Source organism: Marmota flaviventris, chromosome 17 (genome assembly GCF_047511675.1).
Source record: "Marmota flaviventris isolate mMarFla1 chromosome 17, mMarFla1.hap1, whole genome shotgun sequence".
In the NCBI taxonomy this organism is placed as follows: Eukaryota; Metazoa; Chordata; class Mammalia; order Rodentia; family Sciuridae; genus Marmota; species Marmota flaviventris.
This window is the reverse complement of record NC_092514.1, coordinates 32,625,632-32,651,404: the sequence shown is the minus strand read 5'-3', so window position 1 is coordinate 32,651,404 and position 25,773 is coordinate 32,625,632. Positions and strand designations below refer to the sequence as shown.

Here is a 25,773-nt window from a genome sequence, read left to right as displayed (position 1 = left end):
ATGAGTGTTGGCAAGGATGTGGATGTGGAGAACTGGAAACTCTTGTGCACTGTTGGTAGGAATGTAAAATGGTATAGTAAGGCAGTTTCTTTAAAGATGCAATGATGCACATTTGTAATTCCAGCTACTCAGGAGGATGAGGCAAAAGGATCAAAATTTTAAAAGACAGCCTGGGCAATTTAATAAGACTCCTTTTCAAAATAAAATAATAAGAAGGGCTAGGGACGTAGCTCATTGTTAGAACACTTTCCTAGCAAGGCCCTGAATTCAATCCCTCGTACTACAGGGGGAAAAAATATTAAAATTAGAATTACCATGCTATCCAGCAAATTCACTTGTGGGTATGTTCCCCAAAGAATTGAGAGCCTATCTAAAAATATCTAGGAGATATTAGTATACCCATGTACTAGAATGCCCTTGGATAAAAATGGCATGTTTACTCATAACTTAGGCACATTCTCCCCTACACAGATTGAGCATCCCTAACCAAAAACTTTGAAATCAGAAATGCTTTGAAATCTGAAACTTTTTGAATGCTAACATGACACTCAAAAAAAGTCTGTACAGATATTTCAAAATCTGAAAAACTCTGAAATCTGAAACACTTCTGGTCTCAGGGAAACAAATCAGAGTTATTCAAATTGTACTTTAAGCTGGGCATAGTGGAGCATGCCTGTAATCCCAGTGGCTCAGGAGGCTGAGGCAGGAGGATCACAAGTTCAGCAATGGCAAGGCGCTAAGCAACTTAGTGAGACCCTGTCTCTAAATAAAATATAAAATGGGGCTGGGGATGTGGCTCAGTGGTCAAGTGCCTCTGAGTTCAATCCCTGGTACAAAAAAAAAAAAAGGGGGGGGGCTGGGGATATGGCTCAAGCGGTAGCGCGCTCGCCTGGCATGCGTGCGGCCCGGGTTCGATCCTCAGCACCACATACAAATAAAGATGTTGTGTCCGCCGAAAACTAAAAAATAAATATTAAAAAATTCTCTCTCTCTCTCTCTCTTTAAAAAAAATCAAACTTTCCTTTAAATCATCTCTAGATTTCTTATAATATGTAATACATTGTAAATGCTATGTAAATAGTTGTTACACTATATCTTTTAGGGAATAATGACTACAAAAGGTACTCATATTTAGTTTGGACACTTTTATTTTTATTTAATTTTGTGTGTGGTGCTGGAGACTTAACCCACAGCACCTGTGAATGTACACACTGTACCATCATTAGCCCCATCAAACACTTTTTTTTCTGCAATATTTTTGATCTGCAGTTGGTTGAATACACTGATGCAGAACCCACAGATACAGAAAACTGTGTTTGACTAAAGATTCCACACATAGGAGAGATCATGCAGTATTTTTCTTTCTGTGTCTGGCTAATTTCACTTAACATAATGCCCTCCAGATTTATCTATGTTGTTGAAAATGGTAGGATCTTCTTTTAAAAAGCTGAATAATATTTCTTTATACAGTAGAATACACCACAGTTGTGTTTTGTTATGTTTTTTGGCAGTGCTGGGGCTTGAACTCGGGGCCTCACACTTACTAGGCACTTTACCGCTGAGCCACATCCCCAGCCCCACACCACAGTTTCTTTACCCCATTCACCTAACAGTGGACACTTAGGTTGACTTTTCACTTGACTATTGTGAATAGTACTGCTGCATACATAAGAGGACAGATACCTGTAGTATGAGGTATTGCTTTTATTTTGGGGGGTTATACACACAGAAGAGGATTACTGGGTCATATGGTAGTTTTATTTTTAATTTTTTGAGGAACCTCAATTTTTATTTTCCATAGGGCTATACCAATTTGCATGTACCAAGTGTTGTCTGCCTCATACCCTGGCCTTATGTTTTGTCCTTTTGATAATAGTCATCCCATTGCCTATGAGATGATATCTCGCTGGGATTTTGATTTGTATTTCCCTGATGATTAAGTGATGTTGACTATTTTTTCACATACCTGTTGGTCTTTTGTATGTTTCCTTTGGAAAAATGTCTTTTGGGGTCCTTTCCCCAAAATTTATTTAGGTTATTTGATTTTTTGCTATTGAGTTTATAAGCTCCTTTATATTTTAACTATCAACCCTTTATAGGATATATAGTTCGTATTTCATTTGCTGTGCAGAAGATTTTAAGTTGAATGTAGTTCCATTTGGCTTTTTTACATGTGCTGCCTAAGTTTTTGGTGTGTTCTTTGCTTTTTAACATTTTTCAAAGATATAGTTTTAAATTTAAAGGAACCATATGATCACTGTTAGAATGGGGCTAGAAACATAAAATTTTTATGTTTCTAGACATTCCTTTAAAAAAAGAAAATTCAACATTCTATCAATATCTTTCAGTCCACATTCATTATCATGTAGGATTGCTGCAAACACAGGAGGGCCTATGTTTCCTTTAATTTGTTTCAATCCTCTGTTCGAAATAATTTTATGTAAATTAATAGAGTATGTGCTGTTAAGTAGCACTAAAAAGGAACACAGGATGGGCTGGGGTGTTGCTCAGTGGTGAAGTGTTTGCCTAGCATGTACAAGGCCCTGAGTTCCATCCCCAGCAACACACACACACACACACACACACACACGAACGGAAGATGAGAAAGCTTCTTGTTTTCAGTGCTCAACTAAAATTGGAGGAAAGTCCAGACTTCTTATTTTTAGCATTATTTCTGGTGAATTTTCCTCCCTTATGTTTACATAGTGATCATAGAACCATCTGGAAATGATAGAAATAGCTGTTTGTTCGGAGGGAGGGGTGACAGCAGGAGAGTTACGCCCTATGCATTGCTTCAGTTTCTCTAATCTAATATCTTGCTGTCTATAAATCATAGAAATCACATAAAAGAATGTGTTCTAAAGTCTTTGCCTGTAGGTTTGAAATATGAAGTTCATGGGCTTTGATTTGCTATTTGTTCCAACTACCCTTCTGGCAAATGCTTAAATATTTAATGTAGCATTGAAGGAAAGATTTTTTTGTCTTTAATATCTTTACATTTCAAATCTTCCTGGCTTAAGCATATCCATGAAAGCAAATGTTTCTAGTCAGTATTCTCCCCCCACCCCCCAAAAAATGGAAGATTCTTGCATTCTCTTCAAAACCTTGAAACCAAACTAAAATGTATTTTTCAGAGCTATTTCTAACCTCCTACATGTGAGAGAAGTTTGGCAGGTTGGGAGGTCACATGGTATAGGAAAAAAAGAACTAAACCAGGGAATGAACAGGCCTAACTGTTTGACAAGTTCTTTCTGGGCCTCTTTCTCAGTTTCAAACCATGTGGATTGCCCTTGATGATCCCAAAAGTATCCCACTCAATCAGTCACTCTGTGACTTAGATTGAGATTCTGGTGTTTTTTTTTTTAAATTAAAAAAATATATATATACATATATATATATATATATAAATTTATTTTTATGTGGTGCTGAGGATCTAACCCAGTGCCTCAGTCATGGTAGGCAGGTGCTGTACCACTGAGCTACAACCACAGCCCTAGGATGAGATTCTTTCTAGTTCTTATTGGAAAGAGCAAATAGAATTAATCTTTCTGTTCAGCACAGCTGTATTCAGGAGGTTACTCCATTATTTTGGGAAATGTTGAGGGTATTTTCTTTGGAACTGTCACTCACAAGATAACAAGAAAGTCAAGGTTACTTCATGTACAAATGTCTAAATAATTATCATAATTTGTTATCCCTCTGCCACCACTCATTATGAAAAATTAACCAGACATTTAAGAGAGGGCACATTTGAACAATCCCCATATCACATGACATGTTGGATGCTGAAAGCCACTGGTTGATTTTCCTTTCCGGGTAGTTCAGTGAATCTTTCATTTTCTACAAGTAATCAACTTAGTGTTACCACAGCATAACAAGCTGAGCTTATTTGGATGATAGAAGGAATGTCTGTTTATCCTAGTCTCTATTAGTTATAAGCTAACTTTCCTAAGAATGACTAGGAAATCTTGGTAGTTCAACTCAGATATTTGCTCTACTGATGAGTCTCCATTGATCCATCTTTTTATAGTAAGAATTTGCTTTTCATTGTTAGAAGAGGAATGAATCTAAAGGAGTGAATACAAATAATGTGTCTGTTGACTTATTTCTAGGATCTTCCTTAGGCAATTGATTATAAAGACTACAATTCACATGTCACCATGAAAATGCTTGGGATCAGTGTTTGGGTTTATAGGTACCATCAGTAATGTCTACAAGAGAATATTTGTTCTTTCATATGAGTCACTGGTAGACGCTTCAAAAACTACTGAAGCTGGGCACAGTGGCACATGCCTGTAATTGCAGCGGCTCGGGAGGTTGAGGCAAGAGGATCCTGAGTTCAAAGCCAGCCTCAGCAAAACCGAGGAGCTAAGCATCTCAGTGAGACCCTGTCTCTAAATAAAATAAAAAATAGGGCTGGGGATGTGGCTCAGTGATTGAGTGCCCCTGAGAGTTCAGTCCCCAGTATATATAAAAACAAAACAAAAACTATTGATGGTAACACTTCTAGGCAGAAACTTTTTCTTCTGCTCAGCATTAATTATATATCCAGTGTTCACTTCAGCAGCACTACATATACTAAAATCATGATACAGAGAAGATTAGCATGGCCCCTGCACAAGGACAACACACAAATTCCTGTAGCGTTACATACTAAAAAAAAAGTTATAGGAATAAGAGAGGTAAATAGGGAGCCTACATCCTGGGAACAAATCTTTACTCCTCACACTTCAGATAGAGCCCTAATATCCAGAGTATACAAAGAACTCAAAAATTAGACAATAAGATAACAAATAACCCAATCAACAAATGGGCCAAGGACCTGAACAGACACTTCTCAGAGGAGGACATACAATCAATCAACAAGTACATGAAAAAATGCTCACCATCTCTAGCAGTCAGAGAAATGCAAATCAAAACCACCCTAAGATACCATCTCACTCCAGTAAGATTGGCAGCCATTATGAAGTCAAACAGCAACAAGTGCTGGCCAGGATGTGGGGAAAAGGGTACACTTGTACATTGCTGGTGGGACTGCAAATTGGTGCAGCCAATTTGGAAAGCAGTATGGAGATTTCTTGGAAAGCTGGGAATGGAACCACCATTTGACCCAGCTATTCCCCTTCTCGGTCTATTCCCTAAAGACCTAAAAAGAGCATGCTACAGGGACACTGCTACATCGATGTTCATAGCAGCACAATTCACAATAGCAAGACTGTGGAACCAACCTAGATGCCCTTCAATAGACGAATGGATAAAAAAAATGTGGCATTTATACACAATGGAGTATTACTCTGCATTAAAAAATGACAAAATCATAGAATTTGCAGGGAAATGGATGGCATTAGAGCAGATTATGCTAAGTGAAGCTAGCCAATCCCTAAAAAACAAATGCCAAATGTCTTCTTTGATATAAGGAGAGTAACTGGGAACAGAGTAGGGACGAAGAGCATGAGAAGAAGATTAACATTAAACAGGGATGAGAGGTGGGAGGGAAAGGGAGAGAGAAGGGAAATTGCATGGAAATGGAAGGAGACCCTCAGGGCTATACAAAATTACATACAAGAGGAAGTGAGGGGAAAGGGAAAAATAATACAAGGGGGAGAAATGAATGACAGTAGAGGGGGTAGAGAGAGAAGATGCGAGGGGAGGGGAGGGGAGGGGGGATAGTAGAGGATAGGAAAGGCAGCAGAATACAACAGACACTAGTATGGCAATATGTAAATCAATGGATGTGTAACTGATGTGATTCTGCAATCTGTATACGGGGTAAAAATGGGAGTTCATAACCCACTTGAATCAAAGTGTGAAATATGATATATCAAGAACTATGTAATGTTTTGAGCAACCAACAATAAAAAATTTAAAAAAAAAAAAAGTTATAGGGCTGGGGATATGGCTCAGTTGGTAGAATGCTTGCCTCACATGCACAAAGCCTTGGGTTTGATCCCCAGCACCACCACCATAACAACAACAAAAAATATATACATCCAACTTGTAGCCATCTGTAAAGATGAATGCCATTGCTAGGTATAACTATCAGAGAGGTATCGTAGAATAATCAGTACTGGAGAGGACATTGAAAATCATCTCATACAGGTCTGTACCCTCTTATATCACAACAGTTCTTAATTGTGGCTTATGTAGAAGAAGTGACTTATGATTACATGTGGCTCATGTATATCTAAGTCTAACTTGTTTGAAGAGGTAACTTTGAACAAGGATTAGAGATCATTACAAATCAAAGTCTAGTGATTCCTTCTCTTCTATGCTCCAGCAGTGCCTAGTCCCATCATAGATTCTATCTTTTCAGCCACCTGAGGGTCAAGTTCAGCAAGAACATGGAGGTTGGGAGTGATGGGGGTGATAGAGTCAGAGCTGTGTCATTCAGTATCATTGAAGAGGTCAGTAACCCTGAGAATACAGCCATGAGTACATTTGGCCAAGGTAGGACTTCCCCTACGGGAATGTCCCCATGGGTTAGGAAAGAACTGGGTGCTCTCTGTGTACTTCCAAGAAGAGGGTAGGAACAGAGGGGCCTGAGCTTTTGGAAGCTCAGTCTTGTGACCTGGCACCATAGGAGGCCATCTGCTGGGTCATTCTGAGGCAGTCACAAGATGCTGTGTGATACAGTTTTATGAAAGCACATTCTTTTCTCTCCTATCATAGTTCACACTCAAGAGCCGTTTCCCATCATCTGTTGAGCCCCTCTAGGTGGGCAGCCCTGACTAATCTGGAGGGCTGTTCCATCTGGGTCATTTGTGGCCCACTTGAAAACTGACTTAAAAGGCTGCCAACCTGCCTATACAAGTGGTTTGAAAAGTTTTGAAGATAGTGGAAAAACCCTGGAAAGTATTTGGAGTAGGCATAATTATAACTCTGCCACAGAAAAAGCAGACTGTCTTGGGTCATGCCTAGCCCCTCATTCGAAAAAAAAAAAAATAAGTACTCCTTAGTGGCCAAAGAAGTTGTGGTTTTGAGTTGCTCACTATTTCTAGAAACTTCATAAAGTTAATCCAGAAGTAACAGGGTGGAGACCAAGAAAGGAAACATGCTATTTTATGGTGCTTTTAGCAAAGATAAAGAATTTGCCTCAGGCTAGGGGCAGTGCAATAGTGGCTTCAGAGCTTTGCCCCACTCAAGCTGTGGGGGCTGGCTGGGGCAAGCAGGCTTCACCAGCATCAGACAGCAAGAGGGCATCCTGGAGGACAGGTCAATTGCAGGCATGCTGATGCACAATTCCTGTCTCATCCTCCCTATTCTCCTTTCTCCTCTTTATTCAAACTGACAAGTTTCTCTTGAGCTTCTGTTATACATGCAAACCACTGTCAAGTTCCAGTTGCCCCTTTCTAACTGGTTTTCCTTGCAATCCCTGAATATAAATCTTCATTCATTGGTCTTCCCTCTTGTTGATTACATTTGATCACTTGGCTTTTTCTTTTTACTTTAGAGGAGTGGGAAAGCAGCTATACTAGTAGTGCAAAATGGATTTATGTTTGAATCAAGTACTATTACATTACATGTTTCTGAAGCATAAGTACCAAATGAAATGTTGCAGAGATTAACATAAACTATCTCATGACAGGTAAAGAGTAACCTAGAACTTTGGGAATATAGAAAATCCATCCTGAGAATAAATCAGGTGCCTTGGTCCTGGTTGTAAACCAGTTACTAATGTGTGACTTTTCCTATATAGACACGTGGCCCTCTCTAGAGAATCTCTAAAGACTTCAACAGTTCAGATCCCTGAACTGGTGCATAATTACATACTGGTATTTGAAGATTATGGCATGCAATGATACGTTCTGTCTCCCTCACAGAGTGAAGGCTGCGCAAATGGAGCTAGGACAGCAAATCCTGGCAGATTTCGAAGAGGCATTTCCTTCCCAGGGTACCAAGGTATTCTTTTGCATTTTCCCTCCAATCTTTAGATATTGTTATCACCCTCCCCTAGTATACTCACTATAAATTATTTATTTATCATTCTAAAGTGTTTATGGGCAATAGCAAATTTGTCTAATGGAAAGTTTAAGGTAATGAGACCATCATTGATTTTAAAGATCCCTAAGTGATATGTCTTTCTGTTGTCAAAAAGTGAGGATATGTTTGGGTTTAATTTAATGTGTGTCAAACCCTATCTTGTCTGCCTGTAAATTCCTTTTTCTCATGGCTGTGTTTTAAAAGAATATTTTCAAGCTACAATGTTTTTTAGAATTATTACATAACTTATTGGTTTCAGGTTGGTAAAAAGACAACTGGGAGGAATATCCAGGGGCTTATGTAACTCTCAGAGTGACATAGTTAGAAGACTCACTTTTGATAATCATAAGCCTGTTTTTTGAAACTAATGCCCAACATTGCTCACTGGTAGTGTAGTTGTTAGTGTTGTGTCTGTGAAGCACACGAGATTTCACTTGTGAACAATTGGTTACATTTCTCCTGTACAAGCTTTCCCTTACTTGGTTGTCACTGTGCTGGGGTAACTGCTGTTAGTTCCATCCTTCACATTGTAGCAGATGTCACGTTAATGCTTTGCATGTGTCGGCGAGGGCAGAATCTTCAGAAGCTTTTATTCTCTATTATTTGAGCTATTCTGAGGGGAAAAAATTTGTTCAAGGCAGAAATGAACTGGGCACATGGGCCAGCAGCATTCCTTGCTGTGCTTTGTGGGTGGAGATGGGGATATACATCCACTTATTGAGCCAAGGAGTGTTTCCTGGATCAGCTCTATAATTCAATAACCGGAAATATCTTAATTATTTTTTCTTTGTGCTCCATAAAAGAAACTTAGGAAGTAGGCTGGGAGTAGCTGTCCTTGCTTTGGTAAATTGCTTTCTATAGGAAACCTGCTCCTAATTTTAATAGTTTGTGACCAACTGCTAACAATTGGATACTTATTTGTAAAGCACTTTTCTTTGAGAACCTCATCTTCCTTAGTCACCTGATGTATTTTTTCCCAGATCATACCAGGCAAATGAATAAAATTATTTTCTTTAACAATTTGCCTTTTCTCTGGCTCAGTGACTTAAAAGTTTTTTTTTTGTTGTTTTTTTTTTTTGAAAATCTATTTTTAAAATAGGGTTTGACACAGCTTTTTTATCTTTGGTAATAGGGATTGAACCCAGGGGCACCCTCTACCACTGAGCTACATCCCCAGCCTTTTATATTTTTTATTTTGTGATGGGGTCTTGCTAAGTTGCCAGGGATATTCTTGAACTTGCCATCCTTCTGCCTCAAACTCCTGAGTCACTGGGATTTCAGGCCTGTGCACCGTGCCCAGCAACTTTTCTTAAAGGCTTTGTGCTATTCTTCTTATCTCGCAAATGGAATCAAGATGTTAAAAAAATTGTCCAAAGTAACCTAGTCAATATTTCTAAAAATGAAAAAAAATTAGAACCTGTGAACCTATAGGTTTTGGCCCTTTTGACCTCTCTATCTAGCTTTCATCTGGAAGCTAGAGTTGAGCAGTTGGTATGTTCAACAGGCCACATAATAGACAATAATTATGGAGCAGGTCACATTTTAACAATTTAGGTCTCAGGCAGTTTATGTGACCCTTTTGAAACACTTGAACTTCAGTTGAGATGGATAGAATGGACAGAATTGACAAAAATAAATGATAACGATCTGAAAGAACCTTACTGATCACCTAATTCAAGTCGATTATTTTTCAAATGAGGTTGAATAACTTCTCAGAGCTACATGGCTGTTTAACCAAGCCAAGAGTAGTTTTCATGTATTCTTTGTGGTCCACAGTCAACCACATTCATTCAGTGATTCACCATACAAAAAGGTGGTGAGACCAAATTTCCTTAGGTAATAACAAAGACCTTCCATTGTAATGTATCATTATTGCTTCCCGATCTTCCACTGTTGTTTTCAGGTCAAGGGACCTACATCACAGTATTTTTACCTTTGGCTGCATATATTAGACTGTCAGTGAAATAAGTCTGGTGGTTTGGAATCTGTTTTTAAGTTTTAAAATGACCACACAGCTTGGCAAAAGTATGACACTTCAACAAGAATCCCAGAGGTTGGAAGCAGGGAAAAGTGGCACATATGGAGTGACACTGGTGTCATTATGACTTTTAGGCCTCTTCAGTAGTCTCTGACATCAGAGACTGCTGTCATTCTGACTTTTTAGGTCCTTTCAGTTTGAGTATTCAGAAACTAAAATTTCCTATGATCCTTGCTGGCCCTGTTTTCCAAAATATCTCATTGCTGATTCACAGGATAGTTTTTATGTTGGCTACTTCAAGACTAGCTTAATGATTCTTTCATCGAGGAATAAGTAACTAATATCTATCTACAGTAGAAAGAATCAGTGTCCAGGGAGTGGGAGTAATAACAACAAGAGAGAAACAAGAAGTAGCAGCTGTCAGAAACTATGAGATTTAATGATTGTTTCTAGTATTTGAATTGCTGTGTGTTGTTTGTTTTGCCAGAGGCCAGGAGGACCCAGTAACGTCCTGCGAGATGCATGTCTGGTTGCTAATATTTTGGACCCCAAAATCAAGCAAGAAATCATTAAGAAGTTTATTAAACAACATCTGTCAGAGTATCTAGTACTTTTTCAAGAAAATCAAGATGTAAGTATTGACCAGATGAGGTCAGAGTTAACACTTGAATTTTATTGAAAAATGAATGCAGCCAAATGTGTTGATTGATACTTTATTAGTACTATGACCTGTTGAACCTTGAATCCTAGGGACTGACTTTATAGTTCAATGGTTCTTAACCATTTTTGAGGTCACTAACCATTTGGATAAATTAATAAAAGCTGTAGATCTTCTTCCCAGAAAAGTGCACCAATGTATAAAACTTTATGTACACCAGGGGTGGTGGTGCATGCCTGTATTCCCAGTGGCCAGGGAGGCTGAGGCAGGAGGATCAGGAGTTCAAATCTAGCCTCAGTAAAAGCAAGGCGCTAAGCAACTCAGTGACACCCTGTCTCTAAAATACAAAATAGGGCTGGGGAATGTGGCTCGGTGGTTGAGTGCCCCTGAGTTCAGTCCCTGGTACCCTCCCCGAGACCCCAACCTTTCCCCCCCAAAAAAACTTTATGTACAGTTTCAGGAAATTTGCAAAACCCTAAAGCCCAATTACAGACTTCAGGTTAAGAATCTCTGGACCAAGTAAATATGGTAGCATATATTCTTTCAAATGGTGAGGAATACAGAATGGCTGTCATTCTCTTTGTTCTACGTTTTTGCTTTTTTCCCTCAAACTGTCAATACTACATCTAAGCACTGGAGTGTTTTTTGTTTCTTCCCTTCATGAGGTTGCCTGGCTAGACAAAATTGATAGACGCTACGCCTGGGTCAAACGCCAGCTTGTGGACTATGAAGAGAAATATGGCCGAATGTTTCCACGGGAATGGTATATGACTGAGAGGATTGCAGTAGAATTCTGCCATGTGACAAGGTATATTCCAGCTCTTTACTGGTGCTGTTTCTAATTGAACTTTCAAAATCAGTTTCCCACTTTGGTTTCATATTGTCCTGTGGATTGGGTACCAATTCCAGACTCTACCAGATATAGCAACCCTTAGCTCCCAACTTGGCTGCAAGTTTTCCTGTTGCCTAGTGCTTGCCTCAAACAGCATACCTTCTGTCCTTTACCAACTCTGGACTCATCAACTAAGTTTACCTATACATTTCCCTCTGTTTCTGTATTATGTATAATAGCCTTCAGTGTACATGTTCATCATCATGTAGATTTTGTGACTTGTTAGGTAGATAGTTCCATAGAGACAGAAGTAGTATCTGCTTTAAGGACATGACAGTCACTCAGGAAATACTTGTTGAATGAATTTCCCTAATACAATGTTTATAGTCTATGATTGATAATATTGGCATCTGAGTGTTCTAAGCATTTTAAAGCTCTCTCTGCATTACCCATGAGTATAGCCCAGACTACATAGTCCTTTATTTTGAAGAATTAGAGCCCAGCAAGGTTAGATCAGTGTGTCCATGACAAATGTAAAACTAGAACCAAGCTTTCTTATTCTTTGTTTGTACATATACAACAACAGTGGTGGTAACTGGTTTTATTAGCTATATATTCCCATCTAACAGTACTAATTACATTGTCTATAGGTTAATAAGAGGGGAAAAAAGCCAGATCTAAACATAACTCAGTGACCTTAGTATAATTTATGGTAGTCTTTTTTCTTAAAATCAGAGAAAGTACAGTCAAAATGGATGCTTTAAACACATTATAGGGGGAAAATGTTTTAAGTCACATTGGCTTTTTTAACCATTTTGGGAGCCATTTTAGAGTCACAGCAAAATTGGGCACATAGTACAGAGATTTCCCTGCCTCTCTGCACATGTAACTTTGCCTGTTATCAACATCCCCCACCAGAATAGTATGTTTGTTACAATGGAGGAACCTACATTGATACATCATCCTCATCCATTGGCCATAGTTTAAACAGGGTTCACTTTTAGTGTTGCACATTCTGTCTGGCTATTGTTTTAAGAAACACATTTACTATCATAGATTCAGACCATAGTATTTAATAAAATACAGTATTGATTCACGGTTGATTGGGGTTGTCACCTTCTAAATCCCAATTAGCAAAGAAAGGGTAAATTCCTTGAAAAATTGTTTATTAATTCTCTTTCACCTACAGTCAGCAGACTTGCAAACTAATTCTATAAAAGATGAATCCTTATGAGACTGGAAGTGAACTAAAGCCAACAAGTCTCTGTGGGCGTTAGTACCTGCTATTGTTGTCTCAGCTAATGGCAGGGCTTCTGCCAAGCTTTTATTGTTAGAATTTTGGCTCAAGTCCTACAGATACATCATTCTCAAATAAACTCAGAGGCGCTTCATTTTTTATTTTGGCATTTAGTTGTGTGGGAAGAGGATGACAGTTTAGTACTTACTAAGAACTCTCATTGTCACTGTTCCCTAATAACCTACATTCTAAAACAGAATGCCCAAGTAAGCTGCACATAAGCTTCACAGGCAGGAACCACCAAAGCATATATGTTCACCTTTCACATGGGTGTTCCAGTATCTCATGGGTCCCTGCTATATGTGCAGAGATGATTATTGAGCTCTCTGGAAGACAGATTTATAATTGAGTAATTCATGAATTGTTAAATAATGTATATATGCATTTTAGTAAAATGCCAAAGTACCATGTATATTATTAGCAAGTTATTGAGAAGGTTAAAGATCTAAACATAGTAGTCACCATGTAGACAAATTAGCATCCATAATCCTGGAGTTTTCTCTTTTTTTACTGGTGCATAATTTCACTTTAAAATTCTTAGGAGTCCATACACTAGTCTCCCCCTAATTGTGGTTTTACTTGCCATGGAAAATTCTGGAAATAAATAATCCAGAAGTTTTAAATAACTTTTCTTACAGCATATTATTATAATTGTTCTGTTTTATTAGGAGTTGTTGTTAATCTCTTACTCTGCCTAATTTATAAATTAAACCTTACCATAGATATGTAAGTATAAGAAAAAACAGTACATGTAGGGTCCAGTACTATTCACAGTTTTAGGCATCCAAGAAATATATTGGAATGTGAAGGACTATTGAATATCTGTTCCTCAGTCATTAGACTAAGTTGATAATAGACCTCACAGTTTGACATGATAATATACATTTTTTTCTGAATATAAGCTGTTTACCTCCTCAATCTTGAATGATCAGTTTGTTTGACATTTTTATCTCTTCATTTTGAAGGGCAGAACTTGCCAAAATCATGCGTGCCAGAGCTAAGGAAATTGAGGTGAAATTACTTCTTTTTGCTATTCAGAGAACGACTAACTTTGAAGGGTTTCTTGCAAAACGCTTCTCCGGCTGCACCCTGACAGATGGAACCCTGGTAAGACTTTCCTGAGGGAGGCTGGACTGGAACATGGATGGCTGGGGTGGCTGGGCTTCACTTTCATCCTTTGGCTCCTGGGCCCAAGCCATCCTTCCACCTCAGTATCCCAAGAAGCTGGGACTAAGGCACACCATCATGTCTGCTTTAATTTTTTAAATGAGGAAATGGGCCAGATCAGTGATTTTCAAACCATCCTTCCAACAATATCTGACGTGGAATCCAAACACAATAATAGCTAATATTTTTTGAACATCCACTGTGCACCCCACACTGTTCTAGGGGTATTTACCTGCAGCCAGTCTCTGCTCCATCTACTGTACGAGGTACATGCTATACTCATTTGTCTCTTATCCATGGTCAGTGAGCTCATATGCAAAACCATAAAAACTTAGCTGCTTTGATCAAAGGCAGAGCAAGGGTAGGAAGTTGGAGCTGGTGTCCTGTTCACTCATTCACCCCTCACCTCCATTAGCTTCTCTAACTCTCAGCCTTTTAGTCCTAAGATTCTGGGACTCCCCTCCTTGTCCCGCAAGATCTACCTCAGAGTAGGTGAATCAGAGGTTGGTCCTCAGGGCACCAGACTGAAGAGTGGTGGTGGCAACAGCTAGGTTTTCAGGCAAGGCCACAAGGCCCTATCTGCTTGGGCTCACTCATGACTTTGTTGAAGTAAAATACAACTGGAACTGCAAAATATTCTTCCTATACTTAATAAATAGAAGCTATATAATACTCTTCTTCATACTAACTTATGTTCAAAATTGACTTATTTTTTAGTATCAAGAGAAAAAATAGTTCACAAACAGGTAAAAATGTCTTCAAAGAAAATTCAAGTCACTGAAGGAATTAGCTAACAGAAACACCCTTTAGGGAAGTGCATGCATCTCTCCTGAGAAGTATGTGGTTGGCCCTAGCACCTGCCTGATTTCCCCATGTTAACCACCTTCTCTGCCCTACTCAAGCCAGGTTTCTGTACTGTGTTCAAGCAGAGACTTAGGCAGCGCTGAGTTCAGCTCTACATTGAGCTGCTTGAAAACAGGGAGGTTCAAGCATTGAGTATGAACACTGGCCACTTGAAGCCCCTGAGCTCCCATGGCCTCTGGGAAGAGCTGGTAGAGCATAAGGATAGGCTCTGTGCACCAGTAATTCAGCTAACTAGACAGGAAATAGGCTCTAACTAAGATGCTTGAATACATTGTTGTGTGTGTATTGTTGTGTGCAATTCTTCTTCTCGGTTGGCTGGAGGCTTCTGGTGATTTTGTTTTACATTTAGAGGGGCTCTAGGATCACCTGGGAACAATAGCCCTGCAATATTTCATGACCAGGATAGCCTATAAATTTGGGTCTCCCTGGGAGATGCTATAGTTCTCACCTATCCAAGGAAATCCCCCAAAGGTCAAAAGTGGTATGTAACAAGACAGGGGAGATCTCTTCTAGACAAGCCAAGGCTTGGTGAGCAGGGTAACCAGGCAGAGAAACTGAGTAGGAAAAACTGACAGGAGCTCTGCTTCAGTTTGCAAAGACAATGCTTTTTTTGTATAACACAAGTATAGCACTGTCAAAGTAGCAGTTGGCTGATTGTCAGCCATGTTCTCTCTGAAGGGGGCAGGGCTGGAGGTGCTTGTTTCTCATACTCAGCCAGGACAAAGCTCCTGGACTGGAGCCATTTCATCTCCTGGACTGGAGCCATTTCATCTCCTGGCAACTGCTGTGCCCAGGGGCAATGGCCATGATCTACTAGGAACACTTGAACTTTTCCCCCTAGTCCCTTCCTTTTTTGGTCTTCTGTGTTTGAAACTTTCTTGAAGAACTAGTTTGTAAATTTCCCTTCCCAGTTGTTCAGGTGTTGCTTTCCTCTCCCATGAGGTTTTTAAGGGAGTTTCAGGTTATAAATCCTTGGCAAGAAAATCCTTCTCAATACCATGAGTTCTTTGTTTATTATCTACATGAACAGCTGTCTTCTTCACACATTTCTCTGAATCATTGACTTATAAAGAAACTCAACTTCTTCCCCTGAACCATTTTTTTTTTTTGTCCCAGTTACCATGACCCAGCAACCATTCCAAGTCCTGATAGTAGGTGCTCCACAGCATTCAAAGATTTTTTTTTTTTTTTCCCTTAAAAATGAGTTTCTAGAAAGGAAGCAGAATTTCCTTCGGCCTTTTCAACTAGGCAATCCAGTTCTCCAAGAATTGACTTACTGTTGCTTGGCTGCTGGGCGATGTAAAATTTCTTACTGTAAGTGATATTCACACTGAGCCTGGTCCCTGCCATTACCTTGCTCTGGGCCATACCTTCTCCATCTGTGTTCTTCAATCCTCAGTGGCAGGGGCCTGGTAAAAGTCATGGCTACTGACCCTGCTCCCTACAGAAAGCTCAGGGAAGAAAGAGGACACCCTAAACTCCAAGTTTAGCTGCTTGGCACTCTGCCTAAAATACTTGATACTCCCTGGTCCCTTGCCTTCTCCCTGTGCTGGTTGGTTGCTTCCATAGTGGACTTTTGCTGCTTTTTTTTTTTTTTAATATTGGGGATTGAACCCAGGAATGCTTAACCACTGAGCCACATCCCAGCCCTTTTTATATTTTATTTTGAAGGTCTCACTAAGTTGCTTATAGCCTCACTAAGTTGCTGAGGCTGTCTTTGAAAGTATCCTCCTGCCTCAGCCTCTCCTGAATTGCTGGGATTACAGGCATGTGCCACAGTACCCGACCCATTGTAGACTCTTGAAATCCTTCTTGGCTACCAGATTTTTTTCAGGATATTGGAATAAACTTTGAAATGAACCATGGTGGTATATCTTGATACCCCTTAATATATGCCACATTTCAACGAAAGTTAGTAAATTCTTTGGAAAGTGTTCAAGGAGCAGGTAGTAAGTCAGCCAAGAATCTTGGCCAGAGATTCTGCCTTGCGGCTTCTTCCCTTGGCCATGCCACAACCTGCCAGTACCTCCATTACCCTCTTCCCTGTGTCATTCAGAACCTTTAAACCCTTGGTGACTTTGACAGTAAGATAATGAGAATGGGCTTGAGAGTGTGTCAGACTCAGCAGAAAGACCTGCCACAGCCCAGCTCCTCCCTACTGACCAGCAGGATACATCTTTTGCTATTTTTTTAGAGCTGTGACTTTGACATTTGATGACAATGTTAAAGACTAGAAGAGCTTTGAGGACAGGGCTTACTCTGTCTTTCTTGTACTGGCCCTGTCGAGCTTGATCATATCCTATGCTGCAGCTATTATTGGAACAAGGGAGCTGCCGGTGCTTCTTCCAGTTGCCTCAACTTCTGATCCTTTAGGAGGGATTCAAGATAGTCTGTAAATCTAAATGCCTTGAAATTAAAAGCAAATGTCTGAATGTGGTATAACTATATCCATGTGCATTTTTAGTGACTTAATTAGATTGAAGGTGAACAAATTATATTCAACTTTCTGCTTAAAAGCAGAGTAGATAGGGTTAGATTTTTATAACTGACTGAATTTGGGAGGTTGTTTTTTTTTAATAAAATAAAAAAATTCCCATTTTATACAGCTGGATTTCCCTTTCTCTTGGCCTGTGCATAAATTGCCTTTCCAAATAGAATTCTCCTTTGGCTTATAGGGGTCATTTCAATATACATGTACACTTGCCCAGTTTCAAAAATTATATTACAAATATAGAAGCTGTAGTTGCAAATTTCAACCATGCAGTTTAAAAGCATAAGAGCACTACTTAGGAAAGCTTGTGTAGAGTGCCTCCCCCAATACCTCAGCCTTCCAGCAGCCTAACCCCTGCTTTAGGAATTCTATAAGGAACTGACAGGCAGGGTTACCAGTTCTGCCCCAGTGCCATGGCACATGGAAATAGCTTTCCCTTACCTGATAAGCTCCCTTCAGTGTCCAAAAACATTTTGCAAATGGTTTCTTTTTCTGGGTGGGTGGTACTGGGGATTGAACTCAGGGGCACTCGACCACTGAGCCACATCCCCAGCCCTGTTTTGTATTTTATTTAGAGACCGGGTCTCATTGAGTTGCTCAGCTCCTTGGTTTTGCTGAGGCTGGCTTTGAACTCGCAATCCTCCTGCCTCAGCCACCTGAGCACTGGGATTACAGGCACGCACCACTGTGCCTGACGCAAATGGTTTCTTGATGCTAAAGAAATGTATCCTTCCATTTGAATTACATTCTTAGGGGAAGTTCATATTCGTTTGTTAATGAGAAGATGGTAATACATGGTCAAGATAGAAAATTTGGAAATTATAAGCAAAACAAAAATTATAGGAGAAAATAAAAAGCCATCCATTTTCCCATCAGTCAGAGACAGGAATTTTATGTTCTTTTTTATACATTTGACCTAGTTGAAATTATATTTTTTAAGTATGTTTTTCTCTACTGCTTTTATTTTTAAAATTGAAATGTAATTCATCTAAAATTTTTCACAAATAAACTCACCTTTTGCCAGGCATGTTGGCACACATTTGTACTCCCAGCAACTCAGGAGTCTGAGGCAGGAGGATTGCAAGTTCAAGGCAAGCCTCAGCAACTTAGTAAGATTCTGTCTCAAAATAAAAAAGCAAAATGTTTGGGGATAAAGCTCAGTGGCAGAGTGACCTGGGTTCAATCCCATATTGGAAGAAAAACAAAAAAGAAACCCACCTTCTTAATAATTCAGATAGGGTCTCATATAGTATTGCCCAGGCTAGCCCCAAACTCCTGTGCCCAAGTGTTCCTTCCATCTCAGCCTCCTGAGTAGCTGAGACTACAGATGGCTACCGCTGTACCCCCAAACTCACTATTTAAAATTGACATTCAGTGAGTTTTAGCAGATTCATCAGGCTATGCCACTATTTCAACTGTTTAATTCCAGGACATTTTAATTACCTCCAAAGGAAATCCCTCTTAGCAGTCACAGTTCCTTCTTTCCCCCAACCCTACACAACTGTTATTCTAGTTTTTGCTTTTATGGATGCCTATTCTGTATATTTCACATAAATACAATCATACAGTATGTGATCTTTGCACCTGGTTTCCTTCAGTGAGGACAGTGTTTCTAAGGCTCATGCGTGTTGTAACGTGTATCAGAACTTCATTCCTTTTTATGCCTTATGTATTTGTCCATGCATTCCATTGCATGGATGCGCCACATATTGTTTATCTCTTCATCAGTTTATGGACATTTGGGTTATTTCCACTGTGAAGAATAATGCTGTGAATATTTGTGTACGCATTTTTGTGTGCACATGTTTTGTGAGAATAGCCTAGTGGTAGAAATTGCTGGGTTGTATGGTAACCATATATTTAACTTTTTAAGGAGCTGTCAAACTGTTTTCCATAGCAGCCACACTGTTTTACATTTCCATCAGCAATGTAGAAGAGTTCCAGTTTCTCCACATCCTTGCCAACACTTCCTTTTTCCTTTTTTTTTCTTTAATTATAGCCATCTTCATGAATGTAAAGTAGTATCTCATTATGGTTTCTATTTTCTTTTTCCCTAATGCCTAATCACATTGAGCATCTTTTCATGTACTTATGGTCAATTTGTGTGTGTGTGTGTGTGTGTGTGTATCTTTTTTTACAGTTTGGGGATTGAACCCAGGGTATGGTGCATACTAGGCAAGTGCTCTATCACTAAGCTACATCCCCAGCTCTTTTTATTTTGAGACAGAGAGTCTCATTGAGTTGCCCAGGCTGGCTTCGAATTTGTGATCCTTGTGCCTCAGCCTCCCAAGTAACTGGGATTACAAGTATATACCAACACAATGGCTAGTGTGTCTTCTTTAGAGAAAAAAAAAATTAAGTACTTAACCCATTTTTGAAATTCAAATTTATTTTTAACTGTCATATGAAAAATAATAATTGTGCTTATTTATGGGGCTACCATGTGATGCCTCAGAACATGTGTATTTTGCATAATCTTCAGATCAGGGTAAACATACCTCCTTAAACATTTATTACCTCTTAAATATTTCTTATAGTGAAAATATTCAAATCCTTTAGTTTAGCCTTTTTGAAATGTATAGTACATTATTATTATCTATAATCACCCTACTTTTAATAGCAATCAGTACTTATTATTCCTTACTATAATTTAGTACCCATTAATTTAATTGGATTGTCTTTTATTAGCTGTAGTTCTTTACATATTTTATGATATATACATGTAATTTGCAAATATTTTCTTCCATTTTATAGTTTTTTTTGTGTTTTGTTTTGTTTTTAGTTGTGGATAGACCTTTATTTTATTTATTTATTTATATATGGTGCTGAAAATCAAACCCAGTGCCTCACACATGCCAGGCAAGTGTGCTACCGCTGAGCCCCAGCCCCAGCCCTAGTTGGTTTTTTTGTTTTTTAACCTTTTGGTAGTATCTGTTGACACATAAAAGTTTTTAATTTTGGTGAAGTCAATTTATCTTAGTTTTTTTGTTGTTGTTGCTTGTGTTTTGATGTCACATTCAAGAAACTGTTGTCCAGAGTCAGATGTTTTCTTCTAAGGGTTGTATGGTCCTGGAGTTCCCAAGGGTGCTCTATCACAGAGCTAAATCCCCAGTCCATTTTATTTTTTATTTTGATACACAGTCCTGCTAAGTTTCTTAGGGCCTCCCTAAATTACTGATGCTGGCCTTAAGCTTTCAGTCCTCTTGCCTCAGCCTTCCAAGTTGCTGGGATTACAGGTGTGTGCCACCATGCCTGGTTTAACTCTTATGTTTAGATCTTTGATTCATTTTGAATTAAGTTTTGCAAATACAATTTTATATCCTACTTTTATTTATATACCTGAAGTCTTTTCTCAATCACTGCATAACGTAGGTATTCCATAATTTCCCTAACCATTCTTTTCTTCTTAGGCCTTAAATCACTTATTTTACTTTTATAAATAATTCCACATGAACATTTTTGTGGACAAATTTTTTATCACAGTTGAGATTATTTTGAGACTAATGGAAGTATAAGTATGAGCAAAATGTATGAGCATTTCCAAGTTTCAGGGAGCCTGTGTTAAACTGCTTTCTGAATTCTTTCTTATAGGTTCTCATAAAGCACAGCTTGGTCTCTCCGAGCACTGACTCTTGATACTAGTGGGGATTTATTAAAATTCAGAAGTGGTCAGTCTTCATTCACTGATGTTTAATATACAGGAGTAACTGCCAAATAAAAAAGGGACAGCAGGGGCTGGAGTGTTAGCTCAGTGTTGGAGCATCTGCCTAGCACGTACTAAGTCCTGGGTTTCTTTCCTCGCACCACAAAAGGAAGCAAAGAAAGGAAAGAAGGGCCAAAGGAGCCTGAAATTTCTTTTTAAATTACAAGTTTTCACTTCTAGGTATATACCCAAGAAAACTGAAAACATTTGTTCATATAAAAACTTCATACATGAATGTTTGTGGCAGCACTAATCCCAGTAGTCAAAAGATAAAAACAACCCAAAGTCCATTAGTGGACAAATGGATAAAGAAAATGTGGTATAATGCATACAATGGAATATTATTTAGCCATAAAACAAATGAAGTACCAACCACTTATTACAAGATTAATAAACCTTGCAACACAATGCTTAGTAAAGAAACCAGACATAAAAGGTCACATATTTATACAAAATGTCCAGATTAGGCAAACCCATAGAGACAGAACGGATTGGCAAAGGGACAGCAGGATTGGGAACTGACAGTCAATGGACATGTGTTTCTTTTGAGGATGAAAAATGTTCTGGAATTAGTAGTGATAGTTGCATAGCTTTACAAATATAAAACCACTGAATTTTAAATCACTTTAAAATGGTGAATTTTTTATTATATGAGTTACAGTTCGATTTTATTTTTTAATATTTATTTTTTAGTTGTAGTTGTACACATACCTTTACTTTATTTATTTATTTATTTATTTTATGTGGTGCCCTCACACACGCTAGGCGAGCACTCTACTTGCTAAGCCACAACCCCAGCCCCTCAATTTTAAAATACTAAGAGTTTTAGAAAAATTATGTGTTGAGTTGTAAATAATTTTTCCTCTTTAAATAGATGTCCACCAAAAAAAAAAAAGAAAAGAAAGAAAAAAAAAGCAATATCTGCTTGTTACAATCTCAGAAGACTAAAATATTTTAAAAGAAAGATCTCTTTCTTCTCTACTATTTTCCCTGGGTTATACACTATTTAATAGTTTGGGATATACTTCCGAGTCTCCCTTACAAGCCTGCACACACAGCATACACAGGCTTTTTGTTTTTACAGGAAATAGAAAATGTTGCCCTTGTTTCTAAAGAGGATTTTATTGAGGGCTTCTCCTCTAACCAGCATTTATCACACATATTTTTCAAGCTGTCTTTGTGCAGGGTCTTGGAAAAAGATGAAAAATTGCAGTAGACAGGTGCTTATGGTCTAGTAGGAGAAAGAAACCTGTAATAATTGTCACAAAATAAGGTCTGAACATGTGGTAGCAAGGGTGGTCCCTGAGATAGTAAACACCAGGTGTGGGTAGCCCTATGCTTCAGATCTTGGCTATCAACTGAAGCCTTCCAGCCATCTCTTTAAGGACAAATCAGGAATTGGGCTGGAGTAAAGCATTTATGGAACGAGAAATGCAGAAACTGTAGAACTTTCATCTCGTAACTGAAAGCTTTCTCCTCCAGGGAAAGGGGGAAAATACGTTTTAAATTTCAGAGTTCCTTCTTTGATAATGTGATGAGGCTAGGACCTCAAAAAGGAATTTGTGCAGACAGATCCAGATATGGATATGCACCTAACTAAAGCCAGAGTCTTCTAAACAGTAAATGAGACAGCTTGGCTGTCTTGTGGCCCTTACTGTTTTAGAGGTGCTGGGAATCCCATGTGATTTAATCAGTGGTAATTAACTTGCTATATGAAGAAGTTTACCTTCCTGTGTGGACTTCAAATCAAATCTCATCATAGCCAAAAGAATGAATGTTTTAAAAGTGGAAAGTCATCCATTTCTTGGCCAATTTTTGATTTCATCTAGCAGTGCTGGAGTTATTTAAAATATAAATACAAATTAGTAATTTTCTATGGGCTATGACAGCTGCAAAGCAGGAATGAGAAATGTGACCAGGTTGGCTCTGACAACAGGACTCTTGCACAGAAGGCTGTGTTGTGCCAGTGGTTTCTATCTGCAAAGACTCCGTCTCTTGCCATAGCAAATTAAGCAGTAGCATAGCCCTCCAAATAGCAGGAGGCTATACCTGCGTCTCAGATGTTATACCATTTACCAGCAGGGTGATGTGTTTGCAGTTACTGAGGGCTTCTTGTAGATTAAAGAGGAAAAGAACAGTCCATTGTGCCTTTGCACTTGTGAATTCATAGGCCCGTTGCTTTCACTTCCTGGAGAGATCCCAAGGAGGGAGACAGTGGAGACAGGCTGACACTTGTGGTAGTTATAAGACTTTCAGCCTGCACTCTCACTTTTTTCCCTTCTGCAAGTTGCTGCTTTAAGAGGCTTGGCCCTTCTGCTCATGCCTATTAAATGCTAATAAAAACTTCCACGTACTCAGCTTCCCCCTATGATCTTTCCCCTATGTGCCAGATGGTGTATTAAACTGCTTTTCTTATGTCTAATGTACATTATCTCATTTAGTCCTCCTGACAGCTCTGTGAGCCAGGTGTCAGTGTCCCTCTGTGTTGCAGAGAAGAGAACTGGGGCAATTTTAAAAGTACCGAAAAGTTCAGTAGTACTTCCAAATGGTATAGCCTGGACTTGAGCTCAGGATTGTCAGGTCCAGCATCTGTGCCCTCAGCACTACACAAGTGTTCCCCATCTTAGTTATTGGCAGCACCAGCTTTGCAGTGGCTCAGGCCAAAAAGTGCATGGTCCCTGTACTCCCCTCACCCTCACTTCCACTCTCTCAGCAATTTCTCTTTGCTCACTCTCTCCTGTGTTCTGAATCTGGAGACTTTTCTCTATCCACGTCACCAGTGTACTGCAGTCCCTCTCAGTCCCCATGCCTGGAATACTGCAGCAGCCTTGCAAACTGGTCTTCTTGCTTCCAGTGTGGTCCATTCTTTCCATGGCAGTGGAATGATACTTTATTTATTTATTTTTTTTAAAGAGAGAGAGAGAGAGAGAGAATTTTAATATTTATTTTTTAGTTTTCGGCGGACACAACATCTTTGTTTGTATGTGGTGCTGAGGATCGAACCCGGGCCACACGCATGCCAGGCGATCGCGCTACCGCTTGAGCCACATCCTCAGCCACAATACTTTAGAAGTCTATGTTAGGCATGCAGCTGTAGTCCCAGCAACTTGGAAGGCTGAGGAAGGAGGATCATCTGAACCCAGGAGTTCAAGTTCGAGTTCAAGGCCAGGCAACCTGTGCAACAGAACAAGATCCAGTGTCTACTTAAAAAAAAAAAAAAATGAGATCTTTTCATTTCACTGTGTAAAACCCCCAATGAATGCTTACTTGCAATAAGAAGAAAACCTGATGGCCAACTAAAGGCTATATGATTGGGCTCCTGCTACTTCTCTTACCTCATGCCCAGTGTCATCCTCTATCCTTCAGACTCACTAGCTCTGTCCAGCCTTTGCACCAGATCCCTCTGCTGGGAATATTCATTCTCAATTTTTGTCTGATTAGCTCCTTCTCCTTATTTACATCTCTGCTCTACTGTTACCTCCCGAAAGGGGGCCTTATTTGATCACTCTATATAAAGAAGACTTCCCCATACTCACTCCCAGCCCATCCTAGTTCCTAAACTTTATTTGCATCACAGTGCCTCTCTTCTTTGCCTTTCTTTCTTCTGTTGCATCCCTGGTGCAAGGAAGGATGCCTGGAATAGAGTAGATGCTCAGCATATGATTTTTGAACAAATGACAAACATGCTATTTCCTCTGCCTAAAAAGCTCTTCCCTACCCCCTTCTTCTAATCCACCTCACATATTTAGTTCTGGGGCATCCATCAATTCTGGCTCAAATATCATTTCCTTTGGGAATTTCCTGTGATCTCCTCTGCTTCATACTTTAGTTACAACTTATATTTTTCTTTCAAAGGTCTTATTACATGATTGTGTGGGTATTTGATTAAAGCCTGTTTTTCCCAGCAGACTCTGAACTCCATGAGAACAGAATAGGTCTATCTTCCTCATTGCTTTCCCCTAAGTACCCAGTACTTCATTTGTTGAGTAGATGATATGAAGGAACAAAGCATTTTTCTTACACTGATTCGGTCCCCACTTGGAATGTGTGTGACCTAAATGGGCCAGGGGCACCTGGTGTCTGTGACTTCCTCATCACTCCATTCATCATTACATTAATAGAGACAGGCTGTAGAAGTAGGAAAGAAGCTTTGGGGAACCTCTGGCCCAGGAAAGATATGTAGTCTGTGCTTATACTATCTAAGAAGTTGCTCTGCTTGTTCAGTGCTGCCTTTTTATGTTGTGCCCCTTTCTGCTTTTATCCATTCACTTGACTCTTTCCACCAAAAGAGCCCAGGAACACCCCAGCTTATTTCCCTGACTTCCAATTTCGTCATGATTTTCAGTAACACATTGTGTTTTTTAACTGAGGCCCACGTGGCTGGGCACAGTGTCACACACCTATAATCCCAGCAACTTGAGAGGCTGAGGCAGGAAGATTATTATTTAGAATCCAACCTGAGCAACGTAGACCCTGTCTCAAAATTTAAAAAATAAAGATGAAAATGACTGGGGATATGCCAGGCACCATGGCATATGCCTGTAATCCCAGCGGCTCAGGAGGCTGAGACAGGAGGATTGCAAGTTCAAAGTCAGCCTCAAAAGAGAGATGCTAAGCAACTCAATGAGATCCTGTCTCTAAATAAAATACAAAATAGGGCTCGGGATGTGGCTCAGTGGTCAAATGCCCCTGAGTTCAATCCCAGTATGCCCCCAGCCAAAAAATAAAAAAGAAAGATTGAGGATGTAGCTCAGCACTCCCTGAGTTCGATTCTCAGGGGAAAAAAAAAACTCGGCCCACCTG

At 39.3% G+C, this 25,773-nt stretch overlaps 1 protein-coding gene and 1 non-coding gene across 5 annotated transcripts in view; both read left to right on the top strand.

Annotated features, from left to right (window-relative positions):
• Vps53 (VPS53 subunit of GARP complex) overlaps positions 1-25,773 on the top strand; it is a 145,043-nt gene that overhangs the window by 46,876 nt on the left and 72,394 nt on the right. For all 4 annotated transcript variants that reach the window (XM_027924437.2, XM_071603931.1, XM_071603932.1 and 1 more), the window contains 4 exons: positions 7,821-7,899; positions 10,446-10,589; positions 11,282-11,424; positions 13,711-13,852. In XM_027924437.2, the coding sequence (XP_027780238.1) occupies positions 7,821-7,899; positions 10,446-10,589; positions 11,282-11,424; positions 13,711-13,852 (508 nt within the window). The remainder of the gene's footprint in view (positions 1-7,820; positions 7,900-10,445; positions 10,590-11,281; positions 11,425-13,710; positions 13,853-25,773) is intronic.
• Positions 4,552-4,658, top strand: LOC114083317 (U6 spliceosomal RNA). Its single transcript, XR_003581119.1, has one exon. It is a non-coding gene; the product is annotated as a U6 spliceosomal RNA (small nuclear RNA).